Consider the following 14900-nt stretch of genomic DNA (forward strand, 5'->3'; position numbering starts at 1 on the left):
CCCCTGCTCCCTGCACAGCCCTATCCCTTTCAGGTTGAGTTGTCTTGGGGAGGAGGAAGCAGAGGAGCTGGGACAGGGGAGAAGGAGCTGGAGGAGGCGAGCGGGGGGAAAGGAGCAAGAAGGGAGGGGGTAGGAAGAGCGGGGTATCAAACTAGCTACAAAAAACCTCGTGGGCTGAAAACGGCAGTTTCATACGAGATTGGGTCTTGAACGATATCGAACCAGGTTTGGGAGCGATGTGCGGGGAGGGAGTGGGGAATCGTCGTGACAAAGCTCTCATGGACAGAACAAGACATGTTGCTTTCAAATAAAGGAGGAACTGGAGGAGAGGAGAAGGAGGAGGAGGAAGAGGAGGGAGGAAGGGCGAGTTGGTGGCGGTTTGCAGGTTCGGCGTGGCAAACGGGCAGGGAGATGGGCAAGCAGGGGGGCTGGGAGGGGACTGGACACGGGGCAGGGGACGGGGTGGTGAAGGTGAGTGGTCTGAGACTGAAAATACTTGCCCTTCATTTTGTTGTTTGGTACTGTGTGAATCCACCATAGAGAGAAAGCAAGAAAAACAACAAACAAAAAAACAACAAACAAAAAAAAAGGGGGTTGGGTGGAAAGGGGGAAGGGGGGCACAAACAATATTTTATTCAATCGCCGTTTGAATAAAAATATTGTGTATCATAATCATACCAAAAGGAAACCTCTTGCAAAAAACGACATGAAAAAGAAAGAAAGAAAGAAAGAAAGAAAGAAAGAAAGAAAGAAAAACCCAATAATGAAAAGAAAAGGCCACGGTGAAATAAGAATAAAAAAAAATGCAAAGATATAACTAGAGAAATATATATATATATATATTCAATACTCCAAAGGAAAATGAGAGTCAGTAGCAAACAGTTGCAACAGTCTTGATATCAAAATGTCCTCACTGAGTTAGGGGGCATGCATGGCACGGTGGGCAGAGCTGGGGGGTGGGGGGATCCCCCCTCCCAGGAATGGGGACAGCCTGGCCTTGTCCCCACGGGGATGTGGGGCTCCTGCCGATGGATGGAGGGGGCGGCAGGAGCTGGATCTGGAGCGGAGCTAGGGTCGAGCCGCTGGGGCGGCTGATGGGGAGAAACGGGGGGAAGAGGGGAAGGGTCCGGTTCTCCAAACGGGGGAGAGGGTCCCCGGGAGCAGCGTGGACCTGTGGTGGGAAAAAGGCTTGGGGGTCAGGGGAGAGAGAAAGAGAGAGAAAGGGGGGGCCAGGCTAACACACACGTACACAGATTAATTCCAAATGAAAATCGAAACCAACCGAAACCGAACTCATAAAAAGAAGAATAAATGGCTTAAACCGAAACCAAAGAATTGTAATAAACCAAAGGAAATTAAAGAGATCCATGCAAACTTTCCCAGGCTCACAAATTAACTGGCTGCTATAGCGTCATCCCTCGTCCCCAGGAGGCGAACAGGCAGTGGTGCAGCCCCTGCCTGCGCCGGGCAGCGCCTGCCTGTAGCCTGGGGCTCGGGTTTTGGGGTGCAAAGCATAAAGACCAAACCTTGGCACCCCGGGGCACCCTAGGCAGGCAGCTCGCTTTCCCTCTGTGCGTTCACCTCTACTCACACCTCTTTTATTTTTAGTTTTTCTTCTTTTTTTTTTTTCCCTCTCATAGTGATCCCTATCTCTTTTCATAAGTTTTTGCTTCGTGTTTCTCCCCCCGACAGCCGCGGGCTGGTGTGGGGATGAGCGGGAGTGAGAGAGGGCAGCGGGGAAAGCCAGGGGCTACTTACACTTTACTTGCAGGATCTGGTCGCTGAGGTTGGCCTGGATGTAGTAGGTGCTGTAAGGAGGCAGAACCAGCCCCAGGCTGCGGAGGGGGAGAGCAGACAGGCGATGTAAGGCTTTACACCCACCCAGAACCCTTGGGTGGCCCCCAGCCCATGCCTGGCACCCCGTGGCAGCACCCGTCCCTGGCCTATTGCAGGCTGCGGTCTCACTGGCATCCAGCACAGCCTGCTGCATCCTTCTCTCCAGTGATGCACCCAGGGTCATCCTGGGGCATCCAGAGTCATCCTGATGGCACCCGGGTTTGTCCCAAAATCCCCCAGGGTTATCCTGGAGCACCCTGAGCCATCCTTAGAACAACCAGGACCATCCTCAGAGCACCCAGGGTCAAGTTTGGAGCACGCAGGGCCATTCTGGTGGCACCTAGGGGTATCCGCAGTACACCTACTGCCATCCTGAGGCACCCAGGTTCTTCTCCCCACACACCCAGGGTCATCCTGGGTCACACATTGCCATCCTGGTAGCACCAAGAGTCATCTCCAGGGCACTCAGGGCCATCCCCAGAGCACCCAGGGTCATCCTGGTGGCAGCCAGGACTATCCTGGGGGCACCCCTGAACACAGGAGGTGGCAAGCCTGTCCAGCCAGGGCTGAGATGGACAGGACACAGCCACCCAGGAACCAAGGGAAATGTATATGAAGAGGGATGTGACATCCCTGTCAGGAATGTGAAAAGAAACACAGCCCCCAAAGGAAGGGATAAAACCTTCCCAGCAAGAAGATACTGAAGACAACCATTACACAGGCATCGGCCACTGGTGAGCCAGGAAGGAGAGGGATCCACCAGCCTGGAGTCTGGCACACAGGGTGTGGGATGGGGGTGGGAAAGGAGGTGGCAGGAGGTGGTGCTGGGGCTGCTGAACCCATGGGACACCCTGCTAGAGGGAGCTGGGCTCCTGGGTGCTGGCTGCAACAGCCAGTGGCCTTTGGTGATGGTGTTTGTGCCAGCTGCTGCCTGGGATAAGTGATCACCAGCAGGTGAGGGCCACATTCCTGAATGTCATCAGATGTCACACCTGCACCCGAGCCACCGGGACCTGGACATAGCCCCCAAGCCACCACAGTCCTGCCTGTGCCTTGCAGCATGGACTGGGTGCCCCAGCAAGCATGGCAGAGGTGGTGGCACTCCAAACCACTGGTGGCAAGTCAAGGGTGATGGCTGTTTTCTGTTCAGTGCTGCCGGCACCCTGTGCTGACGGTGTCCCAGGGAATCCCAGGGAATATCGCTGCTGTGGTGCGGAGCCATGGGAGTGCAGGGCCCCTGGCAGCACCCTCTGTCCTACAGATCAACCCACAGCCCTGGCCACAGCCGTGTCACTGTCCCCTCCTTGACAGTGCTGGGAAGTGGCTGTGACCCTTGTCAGTCTCTCCTGAGCTGGGCAGTGAGGAGGAGGAGGCTATGCTTGGCAGCAGGGGGACCACATGGCTCCTCACAGGATGAAGGCAGCACAAGATGGACAGCATGGACATGATGATGCTGGGGGTCTTTTTTACACATCTACGGGTGCAAACTGGGTGATAAATGCTGAGGGGAGCTATACTCTCCAGTGCCTCTGAAGCCAGTGCCTGTGCTGCAGAGTGGGCACGTGTCACTGTCACCCACCCTGGAGCAGGCAGAGACCTGCCCGAGCCCCTGGCTGTGGAGGCAGGTGGTGGCAGGGGTGTCCCTTATCTAGCACTTCACATGGCAGCTTGAGCCCTGGGGACCGTGGCCCAGCTCAGCAGTGAGTGCTCTCTAGAGCATCACTGGCTGTGTGCAACGATGTGATGGCATGTTTGCAACCCTGCAGCCCATGGGACATGCTCCTGATGGCCTCAGGGACCTCTCAAGCTGCAGACACAAGACCGCAGCCCTGTTCTGGTGTGGGTCTGGCCGCCGCCGGGTGAGCGTGGGTGTGCCAGCAGCGCCGCTCACCTGTAGTTGGTGCTTTTGATGGGGGCCCACGTGTAGGTCCTGAACACCTCGTCGATGTATTGCTGCAGGTCAGAGGGAGCCAGTCAGGCCTCCGCAGTGCCAGGACCCTGCCGGTGCCGTGATACTGGACCCCGGCTCCGAGCCCGGTGCCGGACACAGCCCCTCACTCCCCGCCGCCGGGGCTGGGCGTTCAGCATGGCAGTGGTTTCAGCCGTGACCCCCTTCCCCTGCAGCGTTACCTCGTCCAGGGACTTGATGAGGGTCTTGATGAACCTCTGCCCGTCGTTCCCATCAATCATGCTTCTCCGGATCTGGGGGACATGGAGAGGGTAACTGAGGGCCACAGAGTCTGGCCATGCACCTATGGGCACCCACCCCAGTGGGGTGGCACTGGGGACCCATGGGGTGCAGGGGCAAACACCTGGGGGAGGCTCATCCCCTGGCATCCAGGGGACAGTGACCCAGCTCCCGTCCCCGCTGTGGCCCCACAGGAGCTGTGCCAGGGTCCTTAGGACAAGGTGCTCCCCAGGGCAGGCTGGAGGGGCTGAGAGACCTTTGTAACTGCAGAATACAGGGGGCCAGCCTGTACCCCAAAAGCTGCTCCTGGGTCTGCCCACCTCCTCCTTGTTCTCATCCTCCAGCTCAGCGTCCAGGAAGTCCAGTGTCACCGGCTCACGGAAATTGATGATCTGCAGGCAGAAAGGGAAAGCTTGGGAAGGGCTCAGGTCTCCTGCAGCCGCTGCCGAGTCCAGACAAACTCATCACAATTCCCAAACTTGGCTCCTAATGACCCTGAGAAGCCACATGTCCCACAGGGCCCAGCTAACCCCCACTGCTGCCACCCCAACGGGCCCCTCCTCACCTGGGGCTGCAGGTTGGGGTGCAGCAGGACGTAGCCGTTCAGGTCGATGGCGAAGACGTAACCATTTGCCCCCAGCTGTGGGAGGACAGGAAGAGGGATGAGGCTGGCCAGGCAGCCCTGTGGTGTGCCGTGCCGTGCTGGTGCGATCACCCTCACCTCTGCAGGCAGAGCTCACCCAAGCCACCCCTGGGGCTCAGCATTTTCTATCCACCTATTTCTATTCTCAGGCCAAGACCATCTTTCACCCTGTCTCTGGATTTTGCCTGCTGCCACTTTCCCCAGGCTGGTAAGGTTTATTCCCCGCTGACCCTGCCAGGGCTTCAGCTCTGCTCAGGGTTCCAGAGCATCACCCAGACCCGATTCCTGCCTGCTCGCCTGCCTGCCTGAATCTCTGCCTGCAACCTTCTGCACCATGCTATCGCCAGCACTGCTGGAGGTGCTATGGGGTGCTGGGGGATGCAGCTCAGGGCTCCCTGCAGCGAGCTCCCATGCCAGGCTCTGGCAGCACAGGGCAGGGACGGAGGGAAAGGAGCCCCCACGCACATTGTAACGCGGCGTCAGCCTCTTGATGTCGTTGAGAGCCACATCGATCCCCATCACGCCCAGGATGAGCTGGTTCTGGAAGGAAGCAGAGGAAGGGAGGTGGGTGGGAGCAAGGCTGTCACCTGCCTCTGACAGCATGGGGACAGAGAAACAGCGGGATGGATCTCTTTTCCCTCTGGGGACATGTGGGTCAGACCTGGACACCGCAGTGGCACAGGGTGGGATGTGACAGCCCCCCAGCAGCCCTCCATGGGACACCACAGTCCCCTGGAATTTGCAGCTGGCAGCTATCCCCATTGAACTGGCAGAGCTAGCCAAGGCCATTTTGTGTCCCCGGGATGGAAGTCATCCCTGGTCTCACCCCAGGGAGGGTGTGCAGAGCAGGCAGCACCCCAGGGGTGCCAGTGCTGACCGCTGCAGCCATGCACCCAGTGTCAGGGCAGCCTCCCCACTCTGCTGCAGCCCCACACCGGAGGTCCTGGTGCAGCCAGGGTGGTGGGAGCCAGTCTCCTACCTTTCTGTCACTGCTGTCCTCCGTCAGGTTGAACACTGGCAGCGTGCCTGTCACCACCAGGCCCAGCCCCTGCACAAGCACAGAAGGGTGTCCCATGGCCCCTTGTCGGCCCCAGAACCCAGAGCTGGGGGTGGGCAGCAGAGAGGGGTTACCCCCTAGCAAGGGAGATGGGGGGCATGTGCTGTGTGGGACTCTGGGGCTGCTGACCCCATCCGCACTCTGGGGCTGGGGTTCTTACCAGGGCATCCTGGTAGACATTGGTCCACTGAACCTGCTTGGCTCGGTTCCCAGCCAGGACCATGGGTCTGCCCAGCACATCGAGGTACTCCTGCAGGGACACAGGGTGGGTGAAAGCATGACATGGGAGCCAGATACCTCCCTGCTCCAACCTGGTGACAGCCCTGTCCCCACACATGTCCCCGGGATCATTGATAGGGTGCTTGGTGCTGGGCAGCTACCAAACCTGAGGGTAATGATTGCCCCAGCTGGGAACCCAACAGGCCTGTCAAGGTGCAAACAAGGCACCGCTTGCCATTGGCTGTGCACAGGCTGGAAAGGCTCCCCATCCGTTCTGCAGGCAGTGCCAGCCACAGCCCCCCAGCTCCCAGCCATCCCCAGGGCTGGGCTTGCTTCATCACACCTGGACCACATTGCTTCTCCTGGGGCAAGTTTCCCTTGTCCTGGCTGACCTTGCCAAGGCAGACCTCTGTGTGGGAGGGCAGCCGCTGTGCCACAATGTCAGCCCAGGCCCGAGGGGCTGCCCTGCTCAGGGCCCCCTGTCACCTGCCCACCACAGCACCTCGTGTGCATCTGAGGAAGAAAAGGGGCAGGAAAGGGGCAGTGGGGCAGGGTGTGGGCTCTGCAGAACGGGGTGCTGCTGGGGTTGGCCCTGATGGCGCTTGATCCCAGCCCACGCTCGCTCCCTGCCCGCGCTCAGCTCAGCTCTGCTCTTTGCTGATTAATGCCTGATGTTTCACAATTAGTCACTCAAAAGGCAGCAGGTCCATGGGGAGCTGCAGAAGATGAATTACTTATTTCAATAGCACGAGGCCTGGCTGAGGGCTCGGCTCAGCTCGCTGCCATGCTCGCTGCCAGCCTCTGGGCTCTGCAGCGGGGCTGGGGCTGCCTGAGCACATCCCCAGGCAGGGCAGCTCTGCATGCAGCTGCAAGGTGGGCAGTGCTGCCTGCCTGTTGGCACCCTGCCTGCCAGCACCCTCCCATACCTGCGTGTTGATGCGGATGGCACCGATGGAGGGGATTTCAAAGTAGTAACCTTGGAAAAGAAAGAGAAAGGCAGCTGGAGAGCCAGCTGTCTGCCTGTCCGGCAGTCTGGCTGTCCTGCTGTCCAGTCCTCCAGGGTTGCAGCCAGTGCCTTGCTGGCAGTGGCATGCACTGGAGAACTGGTGCCAGCCCCTGTGTGAGGGGTGAGCCGGGCACCCTGCAGCCCCCCACACCTGCTGGGTGCCAGCCCCACTCACCTTTGTTGGCGCAGGCCATCCACTGCAGCGGGGTCACGTCATAGTTGTGCTGCCCGACGGAGAAGGTGAAGACCCGCACCTGCAGCAGAGCATGGTGGTGAGGGCTGTCCATAGGGCACCCTTGTCTTCCAGACCTGGTTCTCCTGGCTGATGGCAACCTCCCAGGGACAGTGTGGCACTGCCTGCCATGGCTCGCAGGCCTTGCTGCCCACAGCCAAGCACAGGTGGGCAGAAGGCAGCTCCTCTCTCCTTGTCCAGCCCTGGCCAGTCCTGTCCCCCAGCATCACTGTGCTGGCCCAAGCTACTTACTTACCCCAGGGGTCCTTGCACTGGGGTATCACTGCACCCAGAGGGGTCTGTGCTCTCTGAGGGTCCTGCATGGACCAGAACCCCCCCATTCCACAGGTATCCACATCTTGGGGGGGAAATGGGGACCCTCCTGCTGATTTGCCTGCCCATCAGCAGCCCTGTCCCCATGGTTGAGGTGTGCTCCCCCAGGGCCAGCATTTGGGGAGCCCACCAGCCCCATCCCCTCTTTGGCAGCCCGTGGGGAGCCTGGTCCCATGCCTCCCACACACCAAGGTAGGAGCTGACTGTAAATGGCCCTGGTGCATCAGCCATCCCATTACCAGGGCAGCGGCTTGGTGCAGGACCAGGTTGTCAGGGAGAGAGGATGGTGATGAGGCAAATGAGGTGGAAGCTGGCAATGGAGTTGGAGCAGCCATCTCCTTCCCCAGCGAGTGGCCCCAGCCTGGCACACAGCCCCAGAGCCCCTCACCGTCTTATTGGGCCAGTTGTACTTCTCAAAGACGTCCTGCACCCGGTCCTCACCGCCGTCCGTGAACATCATGATCATCTTGTTGCAGTTGGCACGCGTGATGTTGGACTGCGGGGCGGAGAGACGGGGCCTGAGGTCAGACTTAGAGCGAGTGGTGCTTGGCACAGGGCTGGCCCTGACCCGTCTTTTCCCAGCCTGTTTCTCCAGGGTGAGGGTGGCCGGGGTGAACAGGCAGGAGGGGATGCTGTCTGCTTGGAAATGATGTTGTGGCTCTTCCTGCTAGGTACTTAATAGCACCATTCATCTTTATTTTGCCTCTAGCATGGTGTCTGGCTGGATCTGGCCACCTCTGCTCAGCCTTGCTAACTTTTAATAACCCAGAGGGGCAGCGGCTGCAGCAGAACCTTGAGTACAGCAGCCGGGGCGTGGGATGTTCCCCTCAACATTGCTAAGGAGGACAAGGAGCCCTCTGCACGCCAAAGTCCTAGGTGCAGGGCAGCAGCCAGGTGCTTGGAGCAATCCTATCACCTGCAGCACCCATGGGTGCACTCTGTCCCCCCAACACACAGCCCAGCCCCCAGCTCACGTTCTGCAGCTGGTCGAAGGCGTACTCAAAGCCAGCCTTGTAGTCAGTAGTGCCCTTGGCCACCATCCCCTGCACGTCCTCCTTGAAGACCTTCTTGTTCCGGATGTTGGCCTGAACCAGGTGCTTGAAGCATGACACTGGCTTCGCCTTCTCATTGAACTGGGAGGCAAAAGGGAGGGGAGAGGGTTGCAGAAAAGGGATGGGGGCAGCCCCCGGTAGGCACAAACCACCCACCACACTCAGCTCCCACAGGCGGGAGGCAGCTGGACCATCCTGTGTCCCATGTCTCAGCCTATGCTGAGCCTGGTGCTTAGCTTGGGCCAGACCCAGCACTGAGCCACACAGTGTGGGTGCCAGCAGCGGGTGCTGCCAGCACAGGGCTCACCTGCACCCTTGCTTCTGCAGGACCCCCCAGGCTCATGCAAGCAGCATGCCACGCCGTGCCGCCAGCAGGAGCAGGTGCTGCCTCTTGCTTACGGCTTCATTTGCTGGCAATAGGGCCCATTCATTAGGGGAGCAGTGATCCAGCTAACGGAGCCAGGCCAGACATGTTAATTAGCACCAGCGTGCTTGTGGCCAGACAGGGGAGGGCTGGCATGGGCTGGGCGCCCAGCGACACACAGATGCAGTGGTATGGCCACTGTGCTGCGTGAGGTCACGGGCTGGTGACAATGCCGTGGGGGGTGTGCTGTCACTGGCTGGTGACAGACAGGCGGTAGCTGGTTGGGATTGCCCTGGGAGCAATCTCTGCCAAACACCCCATAATGGGGGCAGCTTTCATTCACCACCACAAACAACCAAGTCCCAAGCAGCCATTTCCTTGCTTATATGCAGGTGTGTAGTTAAGAAGAAAAAATATAAAAGGGATTTCTTGCTCTGCAGAGTCCCTGGCCAGGTGGGTCTGGCGGCAAAGGGCTCCCACAGTAGGGAGCTGGGAGCTGCCCAGGGGTAGAGCTCTGCTGCCTGCCCCATGGCACTCACTGAGGCCACGTTGACGTAGTCATCATCTGAGAGGGTGTCCAGCATCTCGTAGACCGAGGTCTTCATCAGCTTGAGGGTGAGGCCACTCACACTGCCGCTCCTGGCAGGAGAGAGGGGTGCTGGGGGCTCGGCAGTGAGGGCCCATGGGGCTCACTGCCAGCGCTGTCCCACGCAGCTTCCCCACAGCCACCAGTGGGACAGTGGCACCTGGGGGAGCTGTGCCACCATCCTGGCCTGGCTTGGCCTGGCCACAGCCCCCACCCGTGTACTCACACGTCCACGATGATGACCATGTCCTTCGGGGAGGACGCGCCTTGGATGTACCTGCAGAGTGCAGAGGGGGGTCAGCAGGGTCAACTCATTTTGGGAGGGACCCAACCCTGCCGGGTGAAGCTCAAGAGCAAAGCTCTGCCGTGGCATAGGTGGCCAGGTAGCCATGCTGCGAGCACTCGCACATCCATGGCTGCAGTCACCCCGCGGTGAGGAGCGGGTACAAGGCGGTGGCAGGCAAGCAGAGGCAAGGATGCGGCACAGCACGGCAGAGCACCAGTGACCTGCTGCTCGGTACTGTATCAGCCTAATGAGCTCTAAATGCTAAACTCTTCCATCATTGCAGGCCCTTTTCTGCGCGCTGATTATGCTGACACACACATACATATTAAGATGCTATTTACCCCCCTGGTAGCTTCAAAGGCCAGGCTGATTAGGTTATTTTTAGCTACGAGTAGGAAAAATAATAATACTATATAAATCCTCCTCCCTGAAAACAATTAGGAAACCCTTCCTCGTCCCTTAAAACACCTGGTCCTGCTGTGCCGTCCTGCGTGGGGCAGAGCTGCTGAGCACCTGTCCCACCAGCAGCCAGGCACAGCCCAGCCCCCTCATCCCACCTCATGGGATCTGATCCTGCCATGGCTGAAGTCCAAGGGAGCCTCATTATTGGCTTGATCAGGATCAGGCCTGATGCAATTAATTAGTGTGTTATTAGTATCAATTACTCACCATTACTGGGGGGGACTGAGGAAGGGGCAGGCTCTGATTGCCAATCCCAGGTCCTGATGTTCCCTAATTACAAGTGATTATCCAGGTGGGATGTGGGATAAGGGATGCTGGCACATGGGGCCCCCGTGGTGTGGGTGTTGCATCCCTACAACACTCCCCACTCCCTGGGGCTGGGCTGCCAGCACGGAACCCAACTAAGATGCTGCCCATAATGTGTTGTGGCAGTGCATCCATCTCTGGCTGCCCTGCTCAGATGAATACCCTGGGCTCTGCAGGAGAAGGCTGTGGTTAATGGTGCCATTCATCAAGGGAGGGGAGGGCAGGCGGGTGGTGCTGGCAGCCCCGCTGAGGCTGTGGGCAGGACGTGGTCCCTGCTGGGCCCAGCAGTGGAGTGGTGAGGGCTGTCTGCCAGGGCAGGAGAGGACCCCAAAGGGGTGTTCTGGGGGTATGCTGCTCCCCAGCACGAAAGGTGCTGCTGCTCCTCTGTGGCTGGGTGGGCAAGCAGGTGGCCAGGCTGGCAAGCAGGCTAGCCAGGCTTGGTAGCCCCTATATATGTCAGCATCCCCCTTGAAATGGCTTGCCAGTCCCCCCTTCCACCCATAACCTGCATGGCTACCCTGACAGAGAACAGTTAATAATTAATGTGGAGCAATCAAAGACAATTAACCATAGTAGCAAGGCCACTAATTTTCTGACAAGGAGAGGGGGCAGCTTCTGGTGGGGGCAGGGGGTGCTCTCCCAGGATACACGGCTCCCCAGGCATGTGCTGGAGACCTGCACCCACTTTTCTCTCCATGCCTGCATTTTTAGGCAGCAACCATGGGCAGGACGGGGCCTCAGCATCCCCAGCCCCCCGGCAGCACGGTAGTTAGTGCTGCCAAGCCAGCAGGTCTACCTGGGCTAAGGGCAAGCAATGCAATCCTGCCACTCGCCGTGTGGCGCTGCCTGCCCGTTTCTCTCTCCATCTGCCCAGCTCATGGTTTCCGAGAGCCGGTTGTTTTCCCGTTTGGATAGGAGTGCTGGTCAGGACTGAGCACTGGCAGCCGTGGCTGCAGTGGGCAGCAGGGCGAGAGGCAGCAATCCATGCTTGATCTTTATCCAAGGATTTATCTCTCCATTCCACTCTGCCTTCCCGGGAAGAGGGGAGCAGGGGCTGAGAGCCACAGCTTGGATGCCCCTGCCCATGTTACTGTGTCTGTTTGCCAATGCCAGTCATGTGTGAAATGAAAAGGGGACGGAGCTGGCTGCTCCCTGCTGGGAGGGCTGGCGAAGGAGCACCCCTCCCCACCCAGCACCCCCTTACCAGGGCCGCCTGCGCACGTCGTAGAGGTCGATCTTATTGGGGGCTCTCCACGGGGTGGCTGTGGAAGAAAGGCAGGTGGTGAGCAAGGTGGGGCTGTCTTGGGGGGCGACGACAGGGGGATATGGGGGATGTGGCAGAGGGATGCCCAGGGCCAAGGAGGTGGCAGGCTCCATCTGGAAGCTCACACGAATGGGCTTTGGCACAGGATGGTTATGTGTGCCAGGCAGGCCCAGGGCTGGCGCCAGGGGATGTCTGTCCACATCTCATGGAGAGAAGGGCCTGGGCTGCCCTTGGCCAGCCAACCCCCACCCAGTAACTGTCCCCCCGCCCCCTGCCACGCACCAGGGTAGTAGCGGGTGACGCCAGTGGCGCTGCCGAACACCTGCCAGAGCAGGGAGGGATCCTCCTTCCGGTTCTCAATGAAGACATCCTCCAGCGCCTGCGTCCAGTTCAGCTCGTTGAGGATGACAGTGGCTGTGGGAGACAGAGTTGGGGGCAGGCAGGTGGGTGCAAGGGAGCAGCGGAGCTAGGGGTGGGCTGGGGGGCGACAGAGACCACAGTGTTCCCGCAGTGATGGCAAGGAGGGAGAGGCGGTATGTTCCCTCTGCCCTTGCCCATGGAGGAGCCCACATCTGCGCCCACATTCCCATGGTCCCCTCGCTCCCCCGGAACTCCAGCATCACCCTGCTGTCCCTTGTCCCCAGAGACTGGAGCTACCCTCCAGGCCTCCCCGGAGTGCTCCCCACCCCTGTCCCCCAGCTCTGGGGCAGGGATGGCCACCATGGGGATGGCTAGCTTGCCATCGCACCCCCTTCTCAGCAAACCACCCCACTCTTCCCACCCCCGTGCCAGCCGCACTCCCTGGGGACAGCCACCAGCTGGGAAACCAAGGGGCTGCATCCCCGCAGGGCTGCGCGGAGCCTCCAGGGCCCCGCTCTGCATTCCTGCTGGGCCCTGCACCTGACGCAAAAGCAATTAAGATGCCGGCAAACAGCAGTTTTAAATTATTCAGCTATTAAAGCAAAAGATAAGCTGTCGGCAGTCCCAGCCTGTGATTAATCAAGGGGGGCTGGCAGAGCGTGGCGGGGCAGCATGGCAGGTTTGGGGCTGGCTAGCTGGTGGGGATGCTGTCTCGGGGACAGTGGGATCTCCTGACACTCACAGGGCCCTTTGGGGCACCCCAAATACCTGGGAGCCCCCTGGCAGCCTGTGCTGGGCCACCCCAGGACTGTGGCATGGGGGAGGAAGTTGAGCTGCTGTGGGCAGCTGGCAGCACCCCAAGACCAGGTTCTGCTCCCTCTTGGGGGACCCTCAAGGCATTTTTGGGGTGCAAGGGCTCCCAGAAGCAGTCTCTCTCCTCAGCATTGGGCAGAACAATCAGTACAGTGCTACAGGGGAGCTGGTGTGCATATGAGGAGTATATTTAGTTTTCCTAAGGCTTCCTCCCACACTTGTCCCTCCTTGCAACACCATCATTACCTGTTCAAGCCCTCACCACGGCCATGAGGTGCTGGCAGTACGTGAGCAGGTTTCACCTAGGGGTGAATCCCCAATCCCTCCATCCCAGCACCACTGCTAAAGACTTCTTCCCTCAGGCAGCTGTATCTTCAAACCACAATTTACTCCAGCCATATCTTCCCCAGCCATTTCTCAGCATCATGCCCACACAGAGCGCTGTTATCTGGGCACTTAGGATGATTTCTTGTTTGGCTCTGTCACAGGATGTGGTTTTCCTGGGAGAAGGGGCTGCAAGCAGGCTGCCAGGCTCCTGCCTGCCTGGAGCAGCCCCAAACAGTGCTGCCAGCCTCTGCCGGGCACTGGGCTGGGCACCAACATGTCCCCGAGAGCCCTGGCAGTGCCTGCAGCCCCAGTCCCTCGTGGCCCATCAGCCACACCAGGTTTGTGCCAAATGCAGCTCCTACATTCTCCCTGCGCACAAACACAGCCCCTGTATCATCCCTGAGCATGAATGCAGCCCCTATATCCTGCCTGTGCATGAATGTAGCCCCCCATACCATCCCTGTGAACAAACACAGGCCCTATACCATCCCTGCAAACAAATGCAGCCCCTATACCATCTTTGTGCATGAATGCAGCCCCTATACCTCCCTGTGCACAAACACAGCCCTCCACTCTCCACATGCACAGAATGATGAGCTATTGCTCATTGGATGGGAGGCTGTGTCCAGGGTCATGACAGCTCCTGTCCCCCTTGGTTGAGGCCAGAACTGCCAGTCCTGGTAGTGATATCCCTGTCCCTGTCCCCATCTCGTCCCTGTCCCCATCAGGGTGAGCCCAGCCCCACCCTGCCAGCGAGTGATTGCAGATTTAATTAAAAACGGCACAGTAAATAAAACACATATAGGATGTAATTTGTGTGTGTAGCGAGGGGTGACGGTGGAGGGTGTCTCCACAGTGGTTTAATTAGTGTGCCAAGCAGCGATAGTGCCTCTCCGCCAGGTCCCACCAGGGAGATGCTCCTCACCCGTGGCTCTGTGAGGACTGGCCACGCTTCCTGGTGTCCCCAGCAGAAGAGGGCACATGAGTGGCCCTGTGCCTGCACTACAAACCCTCTCTGGGGTGCAGCAGCTGAACACCCTGCCCTGCACCCTGGCTTTTTGGAGCACCCCGGTGTGGCCAGATATGGTCTGATCCCTGTGTGCTGTGGTTACATCCCCTCTCCCTGGCTGGGAAGGGGCTTAGGAGGATGTCGCCCTATTGGGACCCCCCACTGTCCCGTCCCTTCTTCAGCATCCCTCTCCGAGCAGCTGTGAGTCTCTGGAGCATGTTAATCTCCAATTTGCTCTCATCCCACGGCCGAGCGGGGTGATTTATGTGGCTGTGGCAGGGCATCAGCCGTGGCGTTGGCTGGTGAGCAGGGGTGAGGAATAATGAATATTTCATCCAGCGCAGCCCACCCTGCTCGCGTGATGTGCTTCATTAGCTGCCTGGCCTGCGCTAGCTGGGTAATAAAACTAATTGCAAATTTCTAATCCACTGCTGCCGCCATGGTGAAATCGTTGCACCAATGCGGCTCTGAGCACGGCCGTGCCGGTAACAAGTCCATGTACTGGGAAAGCACCACTCAGGGCAGGAACACAAGCTCAGCCCCCATCACCGTGGTGG

The 14900-nt window shown here is 59.1% G+C and overlaps 1 protein-coding gene across 2 annotated transcripts in view; it reads right to left on the minus strand.

Annotated features, from left to right (window-relative positions):
• The window catches only part of CACNA2D2 (calcium voltage-gated channel auxiliary subunit alpha2delta 2), a 201260-nt gene that overhangs the window by 9589 nt on the left and 176771 nt on the right, over positions 1 to 14900 (minus strand). The window contains exons 6-22 of one of the 2 annotated variants that reach the window (XM_026857141.1): positions 12117 to 12248; positions 11775 to 11832; positions 9743 to 9793; positions 9470 to 9569; positions 8489 to 8647; positions 7903 to 8010; positions 7125 to 7203; positions 6870 to 6919; positions 5885 to 5974; positions 5647 to 5715; positions 5133 to 5207; positions 4590 to 4664; positions 4345 to 4416; positions 3967 to 4038; positions 3728 to 3789; positions 1759 to 1835; positions 501 to 521 (exon numbers count right to left, since the gene is read on the minus strand). In XM_026857141.1, coding sequence (XP_026712942.1) covers positions 501 to 521; positions 1759 to 1835; positions 3728 to 3789; positions 3967 to 4038; positions 4345 to 4416; positions 4590 to 4664; positions 5133 to 5207; positions 5647 to 5715; positions 5885 to 5974; positions 6870 to 6919; positions 7125 to 7203; positions 7903 to 8010; positions 8489 to 8647; positions 9470 to 9569; positions 9743 to 9793; positions 11775 to 11832; positions 12117 to 12248 — 1350 coding nt within the window. The remainder of the gene's footprint in view (positions 1 to 500; positions 522 to 1758; positions 1836 to 3727; positions 3790 to 3966; positions 4039 to 4344; positions 4417 to 4589; positions 4665 to 5132; positions 5208 to 5646; positions 5716 to 5884; positions 5975 to 6869; positions 6920 to 7124; positions 7204 to 7902; positions 8011 to 8488; positions 8648 to 9469; positions 9570 to 9742; positions 9794 to 11774; positions 11833 to 12116; positions 12249 to 14900) is intronic. The other variant, XM_026857143.1, reaches the window with a different exon arrangement.

Source organism: Athene cunicularia (assembly GCF_003259725.1).
Source record: "Athene cunicularia isolate RWA chromosome 12 unlocalized genomic scaffold, athCun1 chr12_part1, whole genome shotgun sequence".
Classification (NCBI taxonomy): domain Eukaryota; kingdom Metazoa; phylum Chordata; class Aves; order Strigiformes; family Strigidae; genus Athene; species Athene cunicularia.